Genomic DNA, 23,347 nt, shown 5'->3' on the forward strand with positions numbered 1-23,347 from the left:
TTCGTGTTGTTTCCAGTTTCTGTTGTTTGTGGAAAAAGTCATTCTAAATATTCACATGTAGGTTTTTGAGTAAACATAAGTTGCTATCCACTTGGGTAAGTACCTTGTAGTGAGCTTGCTCACTTATGATAAGTGCATTAAGTTGATAGGAACTGTTTTCCATTGTAACTAATCCATTTCATTCCCAATTTTATTCTCATTTTTCATTCTGTTAAGCAATAAAATATAGAGTCTTTAAATTCTGATTAAAAGTGAAGAAAAGTGCTTACTTTGGCAGCACATATACTGAAATTGGAACAATACAGAAAAGATTAGTGTGGCCCCTGTGCCAGGATGACAAAAGATTCATGAAGTGTTCAAAATTTTTGTTCATTGCAATACTATTCACAACTGCCAGGACATGGAAGCAACCTACATGTCCACTGACAGATGAATGGATAAAGAAGGTGCAGTACTTATATACTAATACAGTGAAATATTAGCCATACACAGGAATTTGAGTCAGTTCTAGTGAGATGGATGAACCTGGAGCCTGTTATACAGAGTGAAGTAAGTCAGAAAGAGAAAAACAAATGATGTATATGAACACAAATATGGTATCTAGAAAAATGGTACCAATGAACCTATTAATATTTGTAGGGCAGTAATAGAGATGCAGACATAGAGCACAGCGGGGGAAGGAGAGGGTAGGACGAGTTGAGAGAGTAGTATTGAAACACACATTTCGGAAGTCCGAAACATACATTACCACAGGTGAAATAGACAGCCAGTGGGAATTTGCTGTATGACACAGGGAGTTCAGTCCAGTGTTCTGAGACAACCTAGAGGGATGGGATGGGGTGGCAGGTGGCAAGAGGGAAGGGACGTGTGTAAATCTATGGCTGACTCATGCTGACGTATGGCAGAAATCAACACAACATTGTAAAGCAATCATCCTGGTATTAGCATTTAAAGAAAAAAGAAGAGTTTGGGGTAATGAGCAGGGTCATTTAAGCAAGTAAACAAGGATGTGCAATTCAAGACAGAAAGTCATTTGGGGACACACACACACACACACAGAGTTGGAAACTGAAAATTAATGAGTTAAATCCTGACTATTTAGCAATTCTGGAAATATTCTTAAAATTATTAAAAGTCTTTCTGAGATATGTAGATTATAAAGATTTATTGTATCTTCTATGGAAAGTAGCTGTTAATCACTATGCCCTTTTAGGCTCATTGGTAATCGTTAGTAATAGTATTAAAATTCACATTTTATAAAATACATGAACAGTCATTTCTTTGGCAGACAGATAAGTCATACACCTCTGTCACTGTTTGACAAGCTCTACTCTAGTGCTGAGGGATTGAGTGAGGGCAGCCTGATTATGGTGGCATGAATCGTGAATGGTAGAAAAGCATCAGAAGCTATAGGTACAGTTAAGTCTTTCAAGACTATTTGCTCTGAGAAATGGAAGGGGGAGCCTCTTTAAGATGGGAGATACTGGAGCATGTGTTTAACCTGTAGTAAATGTTCTTGTAAGGAGGGAGATGATACAGAGGGAAGCAAGAAATTCCAAGACCAGTATCTTTGAGAAGTGAGAGAGCCTGGCTGAAGAGTACTATTGGAGGATCTGGCCACTGATGGCCTCTTTTTTATTTGACAGTGGAATATTAGTCATAAAAAAAAGCAATTCTACCACTTGTATAGCAATGTTGATGGACCTAGAGAATGTGATGGGCTCTTCTGAAAGAAAAAACACTATGTGCAGACGGGCTAGTGAGTGTGGTATTGGAAGGTGAGGGAGTCCTATATGACGCCTTCTCTTTTCTCAGTGATGCAAAGTCATAAGCTAAGAGTCAAGGGTGTTTTTAAAAAGAATAACAGATTTATTAGGGTAGGGCAATAGGATACTATGTCCCTGGAATTTAAGACTGAGTATTGCAAAAAGACATTATTTCCAAATCAGTGTGTGAGTTACATGCAATTGCAATTAATATAGGATTTTTTAGACATTTAGCAGATGACTCAAAAGTTCATCAGGAGGAATAAACAGATGATAAAACTTTAAGAAATATGAGGAAATACGAGAAAGGATACCCCTTACAAAACACAGAAACTAGAGAACATACCCAGAAATACTCCCTACTGCTCTACTTCTAAAAAGAGAGTTTATAGTCAAGGGGTTGTAAATAATAGTGAGAAGATCCATGATAGGAGAAAGTTATTAAGGAAGCTAAAAGTAAAATCAGCTATTTAGAAACATATTAACTTAAAGTTTCACCATCCATCATGTACCAAAATAACTGCAGAGAAATTAAAGCTAATGTCACTTGTGAGATTATTAAAAAGATCTAAGAGAAATATGCAAATTTCTCTGAACAAACAATGGGAATTGTAATGGCACAATTACCTTAAAAATACAAAGGAAAATATGAATATATGAAACTACATAAATATTGTAGCACTTCTCTATCCAACAGACTCCACTACATATCTAATTTTAAACCTCAGTAATAAACTAAAAATAAATGTTGGAACATGAATAACTGTCAAATTGTTGGGGACCTTTGTCTATAAAGAGCTAAAATAAAGAGTTAAAATAAAACCAAGTAAGTCATATAAATGAAAACATCTGTTACATTTTCATTGATATGTTTAATAAATTAGCAAATAGTTCATATAATGAGATAGCCCTAGAAAGAGTACAGTGAGGCAGGCACTCCCACATAATGCTAGCCAGTATGCAAACAGTTTCCAGCTTTCTCAGAAGCAGTCAGCTCTGGCTCTTTGTAAATAATTAATTTTTTTTTTTTTTTGCCTATATCCAGTAATTTCACTTCTAAAAATTTGACCTACCATAGTAAGAAAATTTGGGGGAACAAAATTAAATGTAAGCAAATCCCTAAATACATTATATAGGATTCAAATGATGATACTACATAGTCATTTATATTGATCATTTATCAAGACTATTTACTAGTTATTCATATAACAGCTAGCACATATTAAGCACTATTTGCCAGGCTCTGGTCTAAGTGTGTAATTATCTTATTCAAGTCCCTACAAAACATCATGAGGTTATCATAAATCCTATTATTATCACCACTTTTCAGATGAGCAAACTGAGACACAAATGATTCAATTTAATGTTCACAGATGATAAAGTGATAGCAGAGATTACACTCGGCACTCTGACCCCCTCCCTCCCTCCCTCCTCCTCTTCTCTCCACCCCTACCCTGTAGTGTTCCCTCTTCACAAGAAGAAGCTTCACCAAATTTTAAATGACGATAAAGCAAGACCTTAACCAACATGTACAGAACTATTTGGTAAACTGAATGTATGAATAACCCAAAAAAGTGAATGCCAAACTTGAGAGTCCCTTGGACTGCAAGGGGATCCAACCAGTCCATCCTAAAGGAAATCAGTCCTGACTATTCATTGGAAGGACTGATGCTGAAGCTGAAGCTCCAATACCTTGGCCACCTGATGAACTGACTCATTTGAAAAGACCCATGATGCTGGGTTTTATTGGTTTCTGTCTTTTAATTTTAAATTAAGTCACTATTAAATTTTCCCATTTGGATTTTTCCATTATCTCAACAAAAACTGTCCCTTGAAACTGAAGTAGATGCATAGACACAAACTGATTCTTCTTTCCAAATAATTATTTAAACAACAGCTACATAACAGATAAGAAGTCCAGTATATCTAAGAATCTTATTCAAACAAGAGAAGTCTTCCTCTGATTTTAAGAGGCTATTGGAGTTTGCTCAGACTAAATCTACTGCTATTGATGACTGATACATGATATTGACTGAAACTTAGTCCCCTAGCATGTCTATTTTGTAACTGTGTCAGGAGTGTGTCCGCAGCATGTATTTTTGTAGGACCCTTCTCAAGGCCCCCATGACCTCTTTATTCCTCAGGCTGTAGATGAGGGGGTTCAGGGCTGGGGTGACCATCGTGTAGAAGACAGAGATGATGTTGTCTTGCTTGGGACTGTGGAGGAAACTGGGCAGAACATACATGAATGTGGCAGCTCCATAGAACATCCCGACCACTGTCAGGTGGGAAGAGCAGGTGACCAGAGCTTTCTGTCTCCCTTCATTTGAGGGCATGTGGAGCACAGTAAGTAGGATTACTGAATAGGAGACAAGTATAGCAACAAAAGAGGGAATCAGAAAGGTCACACCCATCACATACACCATGAGTTCATATCTGGAAGTATCTGCACAGGCCAACTTCAACAGAGGTGGAATCTCACAGAGCTGGTGGCTGATCTTCCGGGACATGCAGAAAGAGAAGTGCATGATATACAAAGTATGACCTAAAGCATTCAGGGATGCCAGGACCCAGGGTGTGACCACCATGAGCCAACAGACCCTTGGCCTCATGAGGACCATGTAGTTCAGAGGATGACAAATGGCCACATACCTGTCATAGGCCATGAAGGCCAGTAGGAGGTCCTCTGCACCACCGAGGGTCAGTACTAGGAACACCTGAAGGGCACAGCCCCCAAAGGAGATGGTGTTTTCACTGAGCAGAAAATCCACAATGGCCTTGGGAGTGACAACAGATGTGAAGAGGAGGTCCATGAGAGAGAGCTGCCTGAGCAGCAGGTACATGGGCACATGGAGCCGGGCATCCATTGTGATGGCCAGGAGCAGCAGACCATTGCTGGTGAGAGCCAGCGTGTACAGGACTGTGATTGTAGCGCAGAGCAGCTCAGGAGACCCACTGTCGTTCAGAATCCCCATCAATATGAAGCCACTTCCCAGGGTGGAGTTCCAAGGCTCCATTGTGTTGTTTCTTTAGTTGCCTGGAAACAAATGGATCCTTGGTGAATTTTTGTTATGATAGTCTCATAGTTTTATACCATCAGAGTTCCCATAGGATGGCCAACATGAATCCAGTGGGATGATGCCTCTCCCACTGGTAACTGATTTTTTTCTCTTAATCTCTCAGTTTCTGACTTTTTAAATTGTATCTTGATAAACAAAGAGCCCATCTAATTGGAAAATAAACATCGCTGTAAGAGCTAAACATTAAGAGATTACTACATGAGGATTATTCAGGACATCAAACCTGAACATGTATCTCCCTAGAAAGTCAAATCATCTCTTTCACAACAATAAAGAAATATTCTACTACACATGCTCCTGATTTTTTCTGGTACCTATGTTTTAAGTAGAATGTTTAATCAATAATTTATATACCCAGTCAGTGTTCTGCATAAGTCTTTTTTTTTAATTGATTTTCTGAAACAGGCAGGGAAATGTGATTTCAATAACGCACCTCAATATACTTCTCCACATAATTTGTGTTATTCATCCTACCTTCTCACTTTTGCTTAGACTCAGATCCTCATTCTCCCTTTGACAGCGCTAGGGTATCCACACTGGATTGAATGGCCACACAGAAGGAGAAGAAGAGCTCTTGATCTGGAAATGGCTCTTGGAGTGTTGCACCCAATCTCAGGGAGAAAACAGAGAGCCAGGCACCTGACAATGACAGGAATCTGTGTTGCTCAGCGTGGGAACTGGGTAGATAAGTCCACTTTTGAACACAGTGAAGCATATTTCTAAAAATCAATTTCCTCTATTGTGTCCTATATTTTGATGTTTCACTAATTGCCATCAATCTCTACAAGGTCCACAGAATTTTGATGGTAAAAGGTATTAAAGCATATCACAGACCTTTCATCTACTCTTAAATGTTCCTTTGGAGGCATTTATTGTAATGTAGGTGCCAACAGTTTTATCAAAGGTCAGCAAAGTCTATGGAGTTTAAAAACAGGTCCTGAGGCTTCCAGCAGGAAGCAGATACCCTGGTCTGGGATATAACTTAGAATCTTACAGCAGGCTGTAAGATTCACTGATTCCTCCTCATGTTTAGAAACCCAAGAATATAGGAGTTTGGGATGGGGTACAGACCAAAGCACCATAGAACTTGGAAGTCAGAGTAGCTGAAGTTCATATGTGTGCACTGGGCTCCATCTCTCAGCTCAGCATTCCTAGAAGCTGCACACTTTCCTGAAAGTGAGACAACACCCTTACTGTGGGAAGCCAGCTTCCTGACCACATGGTCTGTCCTGGAGATAGTCTGAGTGAAGGAAGTTCCAGTAGAAATGGAGAAGGAAGACAGGCACTTTCTAGCAATATTCAGTTAGTTTTTTGCTAAGTCGAGTTAGAAGTCTGAGGTATCTGACCAAAGTAGGTGTCAGGCTTATTCTGTTCCTTCAGTTCTTCTGGAGGTCTTCTCTGGAAATGCAAAAATGCAGAAAGAACATCAATACAGTCCTTGGATAGCTTCTATGAAACAAGAAGATAGCTTTCCTGTTCTCACACCTGTGGAGAATTATAAGAAGCTGCTTCTGTCACACAGTTCCCCAAGTAGGAGGCCCATCCAGCTCTGCAGCATTTGTCTGACTGGGTTGGTGGGTACCAATGCTCAGACTTTCATTTACTCTTGCTGGGGAATGGGAGAAAAATGAAAGCAGTGGGAATCTGGAGGAAGTAGATATTAATTAGAACGGCTGCTCATAGAAGACACTGCAATGACTGACCTCACTGTCTCTGGAGCCAACACTAAGCTAAGGCCTCTCTTGGGGGAGGCTGCTTGGTTTCCTCACCCATGACCCCACTTCTCTACTCTATTCTACCCCTGTGTGCAGAAGGACTTAGCCTCTCAGCTGAAATGACCTCCCCTGGAGGTTGGTCCAGGACACAGGGTGGGAATCAACCCCTTTGGACCTGTTTCCTGGCCTTGTATCCCTACACTCTTCTCTCACTAAATGAGCTTGGAGGCCCAGGGTTTCTATGTCACCTAAGGGAGGCACTGATGGTGCATTTCCAAACTACTGACTGAATTGAGCAGGAAGCAAAGGTCACTTTCATGGTCATCAGTCCTCTGCCACAAATTTAAGGTGGGTTTTGGGGCATCTATAGCATCTTGCTTCCCATCTCCACTCCTCTGGCCTCTTGACAAAAGATTAATCTCCAAAACAGACAATCAGTTCAGGCAGCTCAATATCAGAAAAACAAACAACCCACTCAAAAAGTGGGCAGATGACCTAAACAGACATTTCTCCAAAGAAGCCATTTATTATGGCTAATAAATACATGAAAAAAAAAATATTCAACATCACTTATTATTAGAGAAATGCAAACCAAAACTACAATGAGGTTATCAACTCACACCAGTCAGAATGGTAATCATCAAAAAATCTACAAAAAATAAATGCTAGAGAGGGTGTGGAGAAAAAGTAACCCTCTCGCACTGTTGGTGGGAATATAAATTGATTCAGCTGAAGGAGGAAACAGACAGAGCTGGACTCCATCTTAGGCCAGGCTGCGAACATTAGGCTACATGCATGGTCACCCTCCCAATGGACTCTGAACTTTGTGCCCGGTGTCTACAGAAATGGCATACCAATGGAAAACCAGACCCCTGGATAAAAGAGCCTCAGGACTTGTACTTGGACTCTCCATTGCCTAAAAGAATATGCTGATTATCTCTGTAACAGAACAAAGTGGTAAATTCCATTATGTTTATCGGGATATGACCACAGGCCTATTGATAAATATCCACTGTTTATCTAGTCTTGTGACACTTGAATCATGGGTTAACTTTGATCGTATCTCTCTTTTACCTTGTCCAGACTAGTTTCAAGGAATTTGAGGAGGTGGGTTTGAGCAAGTACACTTAGGGTATATAATAAGGTTTTCACAAAAACTGGTCAGGGTCCTTGGCTAACAGGAGAATCTGCCTTGGGCCCACCGGTGTAATAAACTGCAGTCCACTATCTGCATTGTCCTTCTGAGTGAGTTTGTTTCCCGGAACGCGTGGCTACAAGAGTTGTCCACCACCAACTCTCCTGGAGTTTACTCAAGTCCATCGAGTCCAAGATGCCATCCAACCATCTCATCCCACCTCTGTCGTCCCCTTCTCCTCCCACATTATATCTTTCCCAGCATCAGGGTCTTTTCAAATGAGTCAGTTCTTTGCATCAGGTGGCCAAAGGATTGGAGTTACAGCTTCAGCATCAGTCCTTCCAATGAATATTCAGGGCTGATTTCTTTTAGGATGGACTGGTTGGATCTCCTTGCAATCCAAGGGACTCTCAAGAGTCTTCTCCAACACCACAGTTGAAAAGCATCAATTCTTCGGCGCTCAGCTTTCTTTATAATTCAACTGTCACATCCATACATGACTACTGGAAAAAACCATAGATTTGACTAGACAGATCTTTCCTGGCAAAGTAATGACTCTGCATTTTAATATGCTGTCTAGGTTGGTCATAACTTTTCTTCCAAAGAGTAAGCATCTTTTAATTTTATGGCTGCAGTCACCATTTGCAGTGATTTTGGAGCTCAAAAAATAAATTCTCTCACTGTTTCCGCAGTTTCCCCATCTATTTGCCATGAAGTGATGGGACCAGATGCCACAATCTTAGTTTTCTGAATGCTGAGTTTTAAGCAAACTTTTTCACTCTCCTTTTCCACTTTCATCAAGAGGCTCTTTAGTTCCTCTTTGCTTTGTGCCATAAATTGGTGTCATCCACATATCTGAGGTATTGGTATTTCTCCTGGCAATCTTGGTTCCAGCTTGTGCTTCTTCCAGCCCAGCATTTCTCATGATCTGCTCTGCATAGTAGTTAAATAAGCAGGGTGACAATATACAGCCTTGACGTACTCCTTTCCTGATTTGGAACCAATCTGTTGTTCCATGTTCAGTTCTAACTATTGCTTCCTGACCTGCATACAGATTTCTCAGGGGGCAGGTCAGGTGGTCTGGTATTCCCATCTCTTTCAGAATTTTCCATAGTTGATTGTGATCCACACAGTCAAAGACTTTCGCACAGTCAATAAAGCAGAAGTAGATATTTTTCTGGAACTCTCTTGCTTTATCCATGATCCAGCAGATGTTTACACTTTGATCTCTGGTTCCTCTGCCTTTTCTAAAATCAGCTTGAACATCTGGAAGTTCAGAGTTCATGTACTGTTGAAGCCTGGCTTGGAGAATTTTGAGCATTACTTTGCTAGACTGTGTGACGAGTGCAATTGTGCTGTAGTTTGAGCATTCTTTGGCATTACCTTTCTTTGGGATTGGAATGAAAACTGACCTTTTCCAGTCCTGTGGCCACTGCTGAGTATTCCACATTTGCTGGCATATTGAATGCAGCACTTTCACAGCATCATCTTTTAGGATATGAAAGAGCTCAACTGGAATTCCATCACCTCCACTATCTTTGTTCCCAGTGATGCTTTTTAAGGCCCACTTGACTTTTCATTCCAAGATGTCTGGCTCTAGGTGAATGATCACACCATTGTGATTATCTGGGTCATGAAGAACTTTTTTATATAGTTCTTCTGTGTATTCTTGCCACCTGTTCTTAATATCTTCTGCTTCTGCTTCTGTTGCTGCTGCTGCTGCTAAGTCGCTTCAGTCCTGTCTGACCCTGTGCGACCCCATAGATGGCAGCCACCAGGTTCCCCCGTCCCTGGGATTCTCCAGGCAAGAACACTGGAGTGGGTTGCCATTTCCTTCTCCAATGCATGAAAGTGAAAAGGGAAAGTGAAGTCGCTCGGTCATGTCCGACTCTCAGCGATCCCATGGACTGCAGCCCACCAGGCTCTTCTGTCCATGGGATTTTCCAGGCAAGAGTACTGGAGTGGGGTGCCATTGCCTTCTCCATCTGCTTCTGTTAGGTCCATACCATTTCTGTCCTTTATTGTGCCCATCTTGGCATGAAATGTTCTCTTGGTATTGTTGTAGCCATGCCTTCTGGGAAACAAACTCACTTAGAAGGACAATGCAGATAGTGGAGTGCAGTTTATTATACCAGCGGGCCCAAGGCAGAGTGTCCTCTTAGCCAAGGACCCTGACCAGTTTTTGTGAAAACCTTATATACCCTAAGTGTACGTGCTCAAACCCACCTCCCCAAATTCTCTGAAACTAGTCTGAACAAAGGAAAAGAAAGGTTCAATCAAAGTTAACCTGTGATTCGTATGCCTTAAGCCAGGTAGTTAACAGTGGGCAATTATCAATAGGCCTGTGGTCATAATCTGATAAGCATAATAGAATTTATGATTCTATTCGGTTACATAGATAATTAGGGTATTATTTTAGGCGACAGAGAGTCTAGGTACCAGCCCTGGGGCTCTTCAAACTGGGGGCTCTGATTTTCCAGTTTGTATGTCGTTTCCATAGATACAGGACATATAGCTTAAATTCCATGGTCCAGCTCAAAATGGAGGCCTGCTTTCAAGATGGAACCTGTTCTGTCTGTTTCCTCCTTCAGTATCTCTGATTTGCTTGAAGAGATCTCTAGTCTTTCCCATTCTATTGTACCCTCTATTTCTTTGCATTGATCACTGAGGAAGGCTTTTGTATCCCTCCTTGCTATTCTTTGGAACTCTGCATTCAAATGGGTATATCCTTCCTTTTCTCTTTTGCCTTTCTCTTTTTTTTTCTTTTCACAGCTATTTGTAAGTCCTCCTCAGAAAACCATTTTGCCTTTTTGCACTTCTTTTTTTCGGGGGATGATCTTGATCCCTGCCTCCTGTACAATGTTACGAGCCCCCATCCATAGTTCTTCAGACACTCTGTCTATCAGATCTAATCCCTTGAATCTATTTGCCACTTCTACTATATAATCATAAGGGATTTGATTCAGGTCATACCTGAATGGTCTAGTGGTTTTCCCTACTTTCTTCAATTTCAGTCTGAATTTGGCAATAAGGAGTTCATGATCTGAGCCTCCATCAGCTCCTGGTCTTGCTTTTGCTGACTAGATAGAGCTTCTCCATCTTTGGCTGCAAAGAATATAATCAATCTGATTTCTTTGTTGACTATCTGGTGATGTCCACGCATAGAGTCTTCTCTTGTGTTGTTGGAAGACAGTGCTTGTTATGACCAGTGCGTTCTCTTGGCAAAACTCAATTAGCCTTTGCCCTGCTTCATTCTGTACTCCAAGGCCAAATTTGCCTCTTACTCCAGGTATTTCTTACCTTCCTACTTTTACATTTCAGTCCCCTATAATGAGAAGGACATCTTTGGGGGGTGTTAGTTCTAGAAGGTCTTGTAGGTCTTCATAGAATCATTCAACTTCAGCTTCTTCAGCATGACTGGTCCCGGCATAGACTTGGATTATTGTGATACTGAATGATTTGCCTTGGAAACAGAGACCATTCTGTTGTTTTTGAGATTGCATCCAAGTACTGCATTTCAGACTCTTTTGTTGACTGTGATGGCTACTCCATTTCTTCTAAGAGATTCTTGCCCACAGTAGTAGGCAAGAATCACCAGTAGGATTCATGGTCATCTTAGTTAAATTCACCCATTCCAGTCCATTTTAGCATGCTGATTCCTATGTTGATGTTCACTCTTGCCATCTCCTGTTTGACCACTTCCAATTTGCCTTGATTCATGGACCTGACATTCCAGGTTCCTATGCAATATTGCTCTTTAAAGCATCAGGCTTTACTTCTGGGTTGAGAAGATCCACTGGAGAAGGGATAGGCTACCCACTCCAATATTCTTGGGCTTCCCTTGTGGCTCAGCTGGTAAAGAATCTCCTTGAAATGCGGGACACCTGGGTTCAATCCCTGGGTTGGGAAGTTCCCCTGGAGAAGGGAAAGGCTACCCAGTCCAGTATTCTGGCCTGGAGAATTCTATTGATTGTATAGTCCATGGGGTCACAAAGAGTTGGACACAACCAGTCCCATCACTTCATGACAAATAGATGGGAAGACAATGGAAAGAGTGACAGACTTTATTTTGGGGGGCTCCAAAATCACTGCAGATGGTGACTACAGCCATGAAATTAAAAGACGCTTACTCCTTGGAAGTAAAGTTATAACCAACCTAGACAGTATATTAAAAAGCAGAGACATTACTTTACCAACAAAGGTCCATGTAGTCAAAGCTGTGGTTTTACCAGTAGTCATGTATGGATGTGAGAGTTGGATTATAAAGAAAGCTGAGCGCCGAAGAATTGATGCTTTTGAACTGTGGTGTTAGAGAAGACTCTTGAGAGTCCCTTGGAAATCCAGGAGATCCAATCAGTGCATCCTAAAGGAAATCAGCCCTGAATATTCATTGGAAGGACTGATGCTGAAACTCCAATCCTTTGGCCACCTGATGCAAAGAACTGACTCATTGGAAAAGATCCTGATTCTGGGAAAGATTTAAGGTGGGAGAAGGGGATGACAGAAGATGAGATGGTTGAATGGCATCACCAACTCAATGGACACGAGTTTGAGCAAGCTCCAGGAGTTGGTGATGGACAGGGAAGCCTGGTGTGCTGCAGTCCATGGGGTCGCAAAGAGTCAGACATGAGTGAGAGACTGAACTGAACTGACTGATCATTAAATCCCCTTTCAAAGCATATAGGATATAAATAAAAAATTTTAAATTCACAGAAAAAAATCAAGATGACAGGGGACTTTTTTATGTTGGTACTTAAAGAAGGCTGTACAAGCAGAATATTAAAATTTTTATTCAATTATTTCCTACTTTTAAAATTTTTATTAAGGCACAAATTTTCACCCACTAAAATCTGCCTCTTTTCGTATACAGTTCTGCAATTTTTGACAAATGTATATAATAGCATATGTAAAAAGGGAAAGTGAAAGTGTTAGTCTGTCAGTTTTGCCCAACTCTTTAAGACCCTTTGGACTGTACCTCACAAGGCTCTTCTGTCCATGGGATTTTCCAGCCAAGAATACTCGAGTGGGTTGGCATGTGCTCCTCTAGGGGCCGTCCTAAGACAGGAATCAATCCCACATCTCTTGAGTCTTCTGCAGTGCAGGTGGTTTCTTTACCTGCTGAGCCATCAGAGAAGCCCATAATAGAATATAACCACCACCAAAACCAAGATATAAAAGTTGCCTCAACCCCGCAAATTCTCTGGTGCCTTTTGATAATCATCCCATGCTCACACAAGCCCTTGGGAACTCTCTGATCTGTTTAGAGTCTCTCCTATTTTTTCCCTACATGTCATATGAATGGTATCAGATACTTTGAATATTGCTCCTGTCACTTAGCATGATATGTTTTAGATTCATCCAAATTCTGCCATCTATTAATAGTCTGTTCTCATTTTTGCTGAGTAACATCCAGTTGTGTGGCTGTATCATAGTTTCTTTATCCATTCACCAGTTAAAGGACATTTGTGTTGTTTCTGGTTATTGTTGTTAGGGAAAAAGCCATTATAAACATTCATGTATAGGTTTTTGAGTAACTATAAATTGTTATTCACTTGGGTAAGTCCCTTGTAGTAAACTTGCTCTGTTGTGTGGTAAGTATGTGTTTAATTTGATTAAAAACTGTCCATCTGTTTTCTGTAGTGACTGAACAATTTTATTCTCATTTTGCATTTTTAAGCTATAAAATATGGGTTTTTTAATTAAAAATGAAGTGCATGTTGCCTGAAGTTTTAAATTTCATGTCTCCCTAATTAGTATTTAAAGATAAAAAGAAGAGTTCTGGGGAATGAGCAGGATTATTCATGCAAGTAAAAAGAAGGTGCAATTCAAGAGAGAAAGTCATACAGGGACACACACATACACTTAGGCCTGGAGACGGAGAACCTTAATGATAGTTAAGTCCTATCTAGTTAGCATTCTGAAACTATTTACAATTATTTAAATTTTTTCTGAGATATGTGGACTATAAAGATCTACTGTATCTCCTATGGAATATAGGTTTTAATCTCTAAGCCCTTTGAGGCTCATTGGTAATCACAGGTAATGATTCTAAAATTCACATTTTACACTTTTGTAAAATATATACTATTATTTCTTTGTCAGAACAGATGAGACATATACCTCCGCCACTGTCGACACGCACGACTACAATGAGGTAGGGAGGGGAGGTGCTGTTGGCTGCGGAGGGAGCCTGATTACAGTGACATGAGTCGTGAATGGTAGAGGAGGACCAGAAGGTGAAGTCTTTTAAGATGATTTGCTCTGAGGAATGGGGTAGTACTAGACCAGTACTAGAGACACCCTCTACCACTATACTTACAAGAAGAAAATACATAGTCAAGCAATTGTAAATAATAGTAATAATAAATGCAAAATAGGTAAAGATTATTAGGAATGCTAACAGGAAAATCAGCTATTTAGAAAACAACTAACTTAAAGTTTCACTATCCATAATGTATTTAAATAATTTCACAGAGATTAAAGTTTATTAAGCAAATCTAAAGATTTATGGCAATATTATCTGAATTAAAAATGGAAATTGTAAGGGTACTATCACCTATAAAATACAAAAGAAAAAATGAATCCGTGACATTTTGTAAATGTTGTAACACTTCCCTATCCAACATATCCTACTACATATGTAATAAACTGAAAATAAGTGTTGCCACGTATATAACTGCCAAATTGTCTAGGACCTTCCTTGACTTCCCTGGTGGCTTAGACGGTAAAGCGTCTGCCTACAATGCAGGAGATCCGGGTTCGATCCCTGGGTCGCGAAGATCCCCTGGAGAAAGAAATGGCAATCCACTCCAGTACTATTGCCTGGAAAATCCCATGGACAGAGGAGCCTGGTAGGTTACAGTCCATGGGGTCGCAGAGTCCGACACGACTGAGTGACTTCACTTTGTCTATATAGGGCTACAGAAAAATCATTAGAATAAAACAAAATAAATACTATAAGTGAAAACACCTGTTACTTTTTATGTGCTTAATAAATTATCAAAGGGAGTTTATATAAGCACGGGAAAGAGTACAATGAGGCAGAGACTCACAAAATGCTAGCCAGCACGCAAAAGGTCTCTAACTTTCTCATAAACAGTTAGCTCTTTAAAATAAGAATTTCAAATAGTTTCTTTGCTTATATTCCATTATTTACACTTCCAGAATTTGACCTCACATAAAATATACCCTTACACAAGAAATTTGAAGGGACAAAATTCAATGTAAGGAAATCCCTAAATACATTATAGAGGATTCATATGATGCTATTATGTAGTCATTTGAAATGAAGGTTTATCAAGACTATTTATCAGATATTCATATAACAGTTAGCATGGTTTAAGAACTATTTGTGAGGCACAGGTCTAAGTGCATTATCATTTATTCAAGTCACCCTAAAACACAGGATTATCATGAGTCTTATTATTATCACTGCTTTTCAGAGGAACAAAATGAGAAATGAATGGTTTAATTTGTGTTCAAAGATACATAGATATACATGGTGAGCAGAGATTAAACTCAGCACTCTGGCCACCTACCTCCCTAAGCCCCCCAGCCCTACACTATAATGTCCTCTCTTCAAAGGAAGAAACTTCACCAAATTTCAAGCAAAAAAAAAAGCAAAACTTTAGCCAAAATGTACATAGCTATTCAGTAAACTGCATACAGATAAGCAAAAAATGAATAGAAAACCTTATAGGAGATGTTTGCCTCTTTCTCAATTTCTGAATTTTCTGTTTATATAATGAATTTGGACTAGTTCCATAGATTATTAGCTTTTATATTGTCATTGATCTTAATACACTAAGTAATTTAAGACAGCTTCTGAAAAGAAGATATTTCTGAGTTTTAAAAAAGCACTACCTCCCAAAATAATTTCAATTAGGTGAGCCAGGAAAGTTCACAGTTTTTGTTATAATATTTCCACATAGGTAAATCAAATGATACAAATAAAGCATATCTAAATTAGCATAAAGTGAATTATATATGATAGCTTTCCTTTCCTGTGGACACAGACAAAGACATATACTCACCATGCAATTGTTCTGATGTTTCAAAACAGGTCTACATGTATGTAAATCACATTTTAAAAAACTCAAGCAAAATACACAACACATGACTCTCACTGCTATTATATTTCCAATGCTCACTTGAAACCTGGGAACTTCCACATTCTGTTTTACTCATTTCTGTACTTTAATTTTCATTTCACGGTATAAAAATGACCCATTACCCTTTCCCACTCTCTCAATATAAGTATTTGTGCAAATGTAGTCACAAATCGATTATTCTTTCCAACTAATTGTTTGAACAACCATCTACCTAATAAACAAGAAGCCCAATATGTCTTATGAGGCTACTTCTCTCTACAATTGTCTAAGAATCCAGTCAAATGAGAGCAGCTCTCCTCTGATGTAAGAGGTTATTGGAGTTTGATCAGACTTCTATAAGCTACCATTATCACAGCCACATGATACTTAGTTCCTACCACCTCTACTTGGCAACTCTGTCAGGAGTGTGTCCATAGCATATATCTACTCAGGATTCTCCTTAAGGCCCCCATGACCTCTTTATTCCTCAGGCTGTAGATAAGGGGGTTCAGGGCTGGGGTGACAATTGTGTAGAAGACAGAGATGATGTTGTCTTCCTTGGGACTGTGCAGGGGACTGGGCAGAACATACATGAATGTGGCAGCTCCATAGAACATCCCGACCACAGTCAGGTGGGAAGAGCAGGTGACCAGAGCTTTCTGCCTCCCTTCATTTGAGGGCATGTGGAGCACAGTAAGTAGGATTAGTGTGTAGGAGGCAAGGATAGCAACAAGAGGAGGAATCAAGAAGGTCACACCCATCACATACACCGTGAGTTCATATCTGGAAGTATCTGCACAGGCCAATTTCAACAGAGGTGGGATCTCACAGAGCAGGTGGCTGATCTCACGGGCTTTGCAAAAGGGATAGTGCATGGTGTACACAGTATATACAATGGCACTAAGGGATGCCAAAATCCAGGATGTGGCCACCATGAGCCAGCAGACCCTCGGCCTCATGAGGACCATGTAGTTCAGAGGATGACAAATGGCCACATACCTGTCATAGGCCATGAAGGCCAGTAGGAGGTCCTCTGCACCACCCAGGGTCAGTGCCAGAAACATCTGAAGGGCACAGCCCACAAAGGAGATTGTGTTTTCACTGAGCAGAAAATCCATGAAGGCCTTGGGAGTGACAACAGACGTGAAGAGGAGGTCCATGAGAGAGAGCTGCCCAAGCAGGAGGTATATGGGCACATGGAGTTGGGCATCCATTGTGATGGCCAGGAGCAGAAGGCAATTGCTGGTGAGGGCCAGCGTGTACAGGGCTGTGATTGTAGCACAGATCAGCTCAGGAGACAAACTGTCATTCAGAATCCCCATCAATATGAAGCCGTTTCCCAGAGTGGAGTTCCAGTGCTCCATTCTGTGTTGTTTATTTAGTTGCCTAGAACCAAGTAGATTCTAGGTGAATTTTTGTTAAGATGGTTGCAACATTTTGTAACATCAGAGGCCCCATAGAATGACCAATATGAGTCCAATATGGTGATTCCTTTCCCACTGGTAGCTAATTTTATTTATTGATCTCTGTTTCTGAATCTTTTAAGTATCTTGAAAAGAACCATCTGAATGGAGAACAAGCATCACATTAACAGCTAAATATTCAAAGATCACTAGATAAGAATATTATTCAAGATATAAAACCTGAATATGTATCTCCCCAGAAATTCAAATTACCTTTCTCATTGCAATATATCATTATTCAGGTATGCATGCTCTTAATAATTCTTATACCTATGCTTTAGGTATAATGTTTGACTGATGATTTAAGTACCCAGTCACTGTTCTGTGTACCTATTTTGAATATAAAATACTAAAACAAGAGCATCAGTGTGATATCAATAATGTACCTCATTATTTTTTTCCATACACCGTATGTCCACATTGATTTGCAGCCCTCAAAGCTGTAAACAGCCTTATTAGAAGAGTTAAAGTGTGTGCCTTAGTTCACTGGACCAGCCCTACACTCTCCATGTGCCAAAGAGGGGAGATAATTTAGATTGTCTGAGACTATGGAATAGTGTGCTTGAGGTGATGTCACTTTCCAAACTTAACCTTTAAAATCAAGGCAAACATAGCTGTTTATTTTATAACATATTATAGTAAATGTGACCCTGGGATTACTCAGAAATATGAAAAACATAAGGAACTGATGAGGAAGCTCAGATTGTTTGGGGGAGAAATAGGGAAAATTGTAGGAGAAAAAAGAGCATGTGTTGTATTTGTAACAAGCCCATTAACCTTAGCTTCCCTCTCTTTCACCATCTTAAGTCCCCAAACTACAGAGCCAGGGTATCCAGACTGCACTGAGCACCCCCAGGGGGAGGAAAAAGAGCTCCTGTTCTGAAAGCTGCCATGGGAGTCTGGGACTCATTCTCAGAGAGAAGCTTTCTAGAACAGGGACACGAGATTGACAGAAATCAGTCTCACACATCATGGAAACTGGGCAGATAAATCCAGCTTTCAACATATCTTAAAAAGTCTGTAAGTGAAGCATATTTCTAAAACTCACTTTCCTCTATTATGTCATATATTTTGACATTTCACTAGTTTCCATTGACTTCTACAAGGTCCACAGAGTTTTAATAGTAAAGAGGTACTAAAGCATGTCACAAAACTATCATCTAATCTTAAATGGTCCTTCAGAGGCATATATTATAACATTTTATATTATATTTTTATAATATATAAATCTTATTATTTGTATATTTTTATATACAAATAATATACAAATATTTTTATCAGATGCCAGCAAAGCCTATGAGGTCTAAAGACAGATCTTAATGCTACCAGCAGGAAGCAGATACCCTGGTCTGGGATGTAGCATAGAATCTTCCATCAGGCCTCACTGATTCCTTCTTATATTTAGAAAACAAAGAATAGAGGAGTTTGTGATGAGGTATAGAGCCCAAGCACCAGAGAACCTGGAAGACAGAGTAGCTGAAGTTCTTGGGATCTGCACTGGGCTCCATTTCTCAAGTCAAAATTCCTCAAGACTGCCCTCTTCCCTGAAAGTGAGACAATACTCTTACCAAGGTGGTTAAATGCCAGCTGCCTGACCACATGGACAACCCTGGGGATTGTTTGAGGGTCAAGGAAGATGCAGTAGAACACGAGAAGGAAGATGGGACTTTTTCAGCCGTATCCAATAGGTTTGATTTTGCTAAGCGATGTTAACAGTCTGAGGGGTCTGACCAAGGTCGGTTAGGACTTCTTCCATTCCTTCAATTCCTCTATAGGTCTGCTCTGGAAATGCAATACTTGCTGACAGAGCAAATTGAATCCTTCTGACTTGGAGAGCTTCTACGGAACAAGAGTATAGCTGTCTTGTTTTTACACCTGTGGAAAACTAAAAGAAACTGCTTCTGTCACATAGCTCCTCAAGTAAAAGTTTCATCTATCTATTGTGCATTAGTCACATGGTGTATTAGGGTACTGATGCTCAGACTTTTATTTACTCTTGCTGGGGTCTGGGAGGAAAAATGAAAGCAGTGGGAATCGGGAGGAAGTAGATATTAGAAGGGCTGCTCAAAGGAGACCCTGCAATGACTGACCTCACTGTTCCTGGGCCAACACGGAGCCAGGGCCTGTCCTGGGGGAGGCTGCCCAGTTTCCTCATCCCACGATCCCACTCCCTCTGTTCTACCCCTGTGTTTAGAGGGACTTAGCCTAGCCTCTCAGCTGAAATGGCCTTCCCTGGAAAGGCTGGTCCAGGAAACAGGATGGTAATGAGTCCCTTTGGGCCTGTTTCCTGGCCCTGTTTCCTTGTACTCTTCTCTCACTAAATGAGCTTGGAGGCCCTGGGTTTCTACGTCACCTAAGGAAGACACTGATGGCCCATTTCCAAATTACCGACTGAAATGAACAGGAAGAAAAGACCCTTTCGTGGTCAATCAGTCCTCTGCCCCAGATTTAAGGTGGGTTTTGAGGCATCTGTGGGACGTTGCTTCCCACCTCCACCCCCCTGGCCTCACTTATCATCTTCTTAGCCTGGACAATTTAATTCAACATGACTGTGCTCTGTGGAGTCTGTAATTACCCAGTCTTCCCTCCATGACCTTTGGCAATCTGTCTTGTCCTGTACATACGTATGTGTGTTGGTGTTATATTGTGTGCCACAAGTGACATTTGAAGAGAAAGTGTGCGACTTTGTAAACATTGAGCAGCCAATAAAAAAAGTTATCCAGACAATACTGAATATGGAGAATATCAGTGTTAATGAAAATCTTTTAAATTCTCTCAAAGAAACAAGACAGATTTCCCACTGATAAAGACAGAAGATAGTGGAGTTTTCACTGGCGTTATAGGACAAGAGAGAAATACCTTCAAAAGTGCTGAGGAAACATAACTGCCCCCACCGAGAGTTTTCTGCATAGATTAAGCATCAGTAGAGAGTGACAAAAAATTACAAACAGAACTATAAGGCTTTACCACCAAAGATGCCCAAATATAATAATTTCATCAAGAAGGAAGGTGATGCCTAGGGAATGTATATATATATATTACAGGGAACAATGATGAACACAGTAATTGGCTCAACAAATGATCTGGCAAGTTTAATTGACAGAATAAATACAATTGTATTTCAAAACTATAACACTAAACACTTAACAAAAAACAATATGGCAGGGGACTTTTTCTATTGGTACTTAAAGAAGGTCGTAGAAGCAGGATATTAAAAGCTTCATATCCTTTTATTTACAATTATCTTTTCCTATATTTTTTTCAGTTTTACTAAGGTATAGTTTTCATACAGTTAAATTCACCTTTTGTAGTATATAGTGCTGCAAGTTTTCATAAATGTATATTTGTTGTTCAGTCACTAAGTTGTGTCTGACTCTTTTGCGACACCATAGACTGCAGCTTGCCAGGTTTCTCTGTCCAGGGGACTTCCCAAGCAAGAATACTGGAGTGGGTTGCCATTTCCTTCTCCAAGGGCTTTTCCTAACCCAGGGATCAACCCACATCTCCTGCACTGGCAGATTCTTTGCCACTGAGGCACCAAGGAAGCCCATATATAGTATACAGCCACCACCAAAATCAAGATATAGACGTTGTATCAACCTCCCAAATTCTCTGGTGTCCTTTGGTAATTATATCCTGCCTTCCACCAGTCCCCCGCCAACTCTCTGATCTGTTTTACTATTGCTACTATTTTTCTTTCTTGCCTTTTCAGCATGTCATATGAATGGTATCAGACATTTGAGTATAGCTCCTTTCACTTAGCATAATATATTTGAGATTCATCCAAATTCTGCTGATTATTAGAAGCCTGTTCACACTTATTGCTGAGTAGTGTCCATTTGTATGGATGTATCATAGCTTGCTTATCTATTCATCAAAGACATGTGTGTGTTCTTTCTGATTTGTGTTGTTTGTGTAAAAAGCCATTAAAAACATTCAGGTGCAGATTTTCAGGTGAACATAAACTGTTACTCATGTGGGTAAGTATCTTTCAATGAGCTTGCTCAGTTTTTGGTAAGAGTATTTTTAAGGAATTCTCTTCCATAGTTACTGAACCATTTTCATTTCCAATTTTATTTTCATTTTGCATTCTATTAAATTGCAAAATATAGGCTCTTTAAGTTGTTATTCAAAATGAGGGAATTATTGCCTCAACCCTTAAACCTCACATCTTTCCAATAAGCATTTTAGAAAGTAAAAAAGGAGTTTTGGGAAATGAGCAGAATTTCTTATGCCTGAAAGAAGGAGTGAAATTCCAGAGAGAACATCATGTAGGAACACACACACACTGAGTATAAGACTAAAAACATTAATGACAATGGAATTCTGTATAGTTAGCAGTGTTGGAAGTTCCTACAAATTGTTCAAAAATGTTCTGAGACATGTAGATTATAAATATTTGTTGTATCTTCTATGCAATTTAGTTTTTAATCTCTAAAACCTTTTTATGGTCATTGGTTATCATGGGTAATTAAAGTTCACATTTACCATTTTATAAAATATACAAACGATATTTTCTTTGTTGGATGATGAATCACAAACCCATCTTTTTTGACAAGCCCAACTGCAGTGCTCTGGGTATGGCGTGGAAGGGGACCTGATTAGAGTGGCAGGTGTCCTGAATCATAGGAAAGGGCCTGAAGCTACACGTACAGTTAGGGCCTAAAGCCATAGTTTCTGGTAAGATGATTTGCTCTGAGAAGTGGAGTAGGAACTGGAGGGGAGAGTATGACTTCAAAGAAGGGTTCTTTAAGATGGGGGTTACTGGAGCAAGGGTGTAAACTGTAGCAGATATTTCTGTAAAGAGATGTTGCCGAGCAGAAGCAGATAATTCTAATACCTATTTCTTTGAATAGTAAGAGAACTTGGTTCAAGAGAACTTAGTGTAGTGTTTGGTAAATTTTAACAATGAAAAATAACTCAGCCATTTAAAAAGAGTGAAATTCTGCCATTTGTAGAAACATGGATTGTCCTGGAGAATATGATGGGCTCTTCCAAAGATCAGTGTGCAGCTATGTGCAGCTACGCTAGTCAAGCTGGTAGTGGAAGATGACGAAGTTCTATGTAACTACTCCCCTTTTCCCTGCAATGTAGGATGCAAGTCATAAGTAGAGAGTCAAGGTGTGCAATGGTATTTTTAGGGAATAACAAACAAATTATATTGGGTGAGGCAAGGGGATACTACGTTCCTGGGAGTTAAGACTGAATACTGCAAAAAGATAGCATTTCCAAATCAATGTGTGGTTAAATACAACCTCAGCAATATACCAGTGGGGTTTTTTGGACAGTTAGCAGATGATTCAAAAATTCATCAGGAAGACTAAACCGATGATAAAACCTAAGAAAATTTTGGTGAGGAAAAATGGAAACAGAGACTCTTTATTGACCAATGTAACTAAAGAACAGGAGCATAAACATTCTCTACTGCTAGACTTACAAGACAGCATATAGTCAAGCAATTATAAATACAGTAATAGTAATAATAAACACATACTATGGAAAGGTGATTAAGAATACTAATAAGAAAATGAGCAATTTAGAAACACAATTAACTTAAAGCTCACCATTCTTCATATACCTAAATAAACTATGGATTAAAAAGTCAAATGTCACTTATGAAATTATTAAGCAAATCTAAAAGAAATTTGAAAACATTTTCTGAACAAAGAATGGGAAATGTAAGGAACTACTAACAGCTACAAAAAAAAAAAAAAAAACCCTCATTAGATGAAGCAAAATAAGTAATATAAATGAAAACACCTGTTAAATTTTCATCGATATGTTTAATAAATAAGGAAAGCAAGTTCAAATGATAAGACAGCTCCATAAAGTGTACAATAAACAGGCACTTCCAGCTCAACATTATGACAGAATGGAAAGGGTTTCTAAATTACTTGTTAGTAATCTGGTTCTTTATAACAAGAATTTAAAAGTAGTTTCTTTGCTTACACCCCACTACTTCCACTTCTACAATTTGACCTAACATAAAATATAACCTTATGTAGGAAAATTTGGAGACACAAAATTAAGTGTAAGGAAATCCCTAAATACATTATAGCAGATTCATATGATGACATTATGTAGTCATTTGAAATGAA

The 23,347-nt window shown here is 39.6% G+C and overlaps 2 protein-coding genes and 1 non-coding gene across 3 annotated transcripts; 1 reads left to right on the forward strand and 2 right to left on the reverse strand.

The window, feature by feature from the left end:
• Nucleotides 1-261: 261 nt before the first annotated feature.
• On the forward strand, nucleotides 262-367 carry LOC113906100. Its single transcript, XR_003514789.1, has one exon. It is a non-coding gene; the product is annotated as a U6 spliceosomal RNA (small nuclear RNA).
• Nucleotides 368-3,699: 3,332 nt separating this feature from the next.
• Nucleotides 3,700-4,797, reverse strand: LOC113904846 (olfactory receptor 2AG1-like). Its single transcript, XM_027561934.1, has one exon. The coding sequence runs from the start codon at nucleotides 4,781-4,783 to the stop codon at nucleotides 3,839-3,841; it is 945 nt and encodes a 314-aa protein (XP_027417735.1). The 5' UTR covers nucleotides 4,784-4,797; the 3' UTR covers nucleotides 3,700-3,838.
• Nucleotides 4,798-16,205: 11,408 nt separating this feature from the next.
• LOC113905021 (olfactory receptor 2AG1-like) lies at nucleotides 16,206-17,150 on the reverse strand. Its single transcript, XM_027562060.1, has one exon. It carries the CDS (start codon nucleotides 17,148-17,150, stop codon nucleotides 16,206-16,208), a length of 945 nt encoding a protein of 314 aa, XP_027417861.1.
• Between the last annotated feature and the right edge of the window lie 6,197 nt (nucleotides 17,151-23,347).

This window comes from Bos indicus x Bos taurus, chromosome 15 (assembly GCF_003369695.1).
Source record: "Bos indicus x Bos taurus breed Angus x Brahman F1 hybrid chromosome 15, Bos_hybrid_MaternalHap_v2.0, whole genome shotgun sequence".
NCBI classification, from domain to species: domain Eukaryota; kingdom Metazoa; phylum Chordata; class Mammalia; order Artiodactyla; family Bovidae; genus Bos; species Bos indicus x Bos taurus.

Bases quoted from the DNA above. Each gene is read 5' to 3' on its own strand.
- LOC113904846 (XM_027561934.1), bottom strand. From the start codon at position 4,783: ATGGAGCCTTGGAACTCCACCCTGGGAAGTGGCTTCATATTGATGGGG.
- LOC113905021 (XM_027562060.1), bottom strand. From the start codon at position 17,150: ATGGAGCACTGGAACTCCACTCTGGGAAACGGCTTCATATTGATGGGG.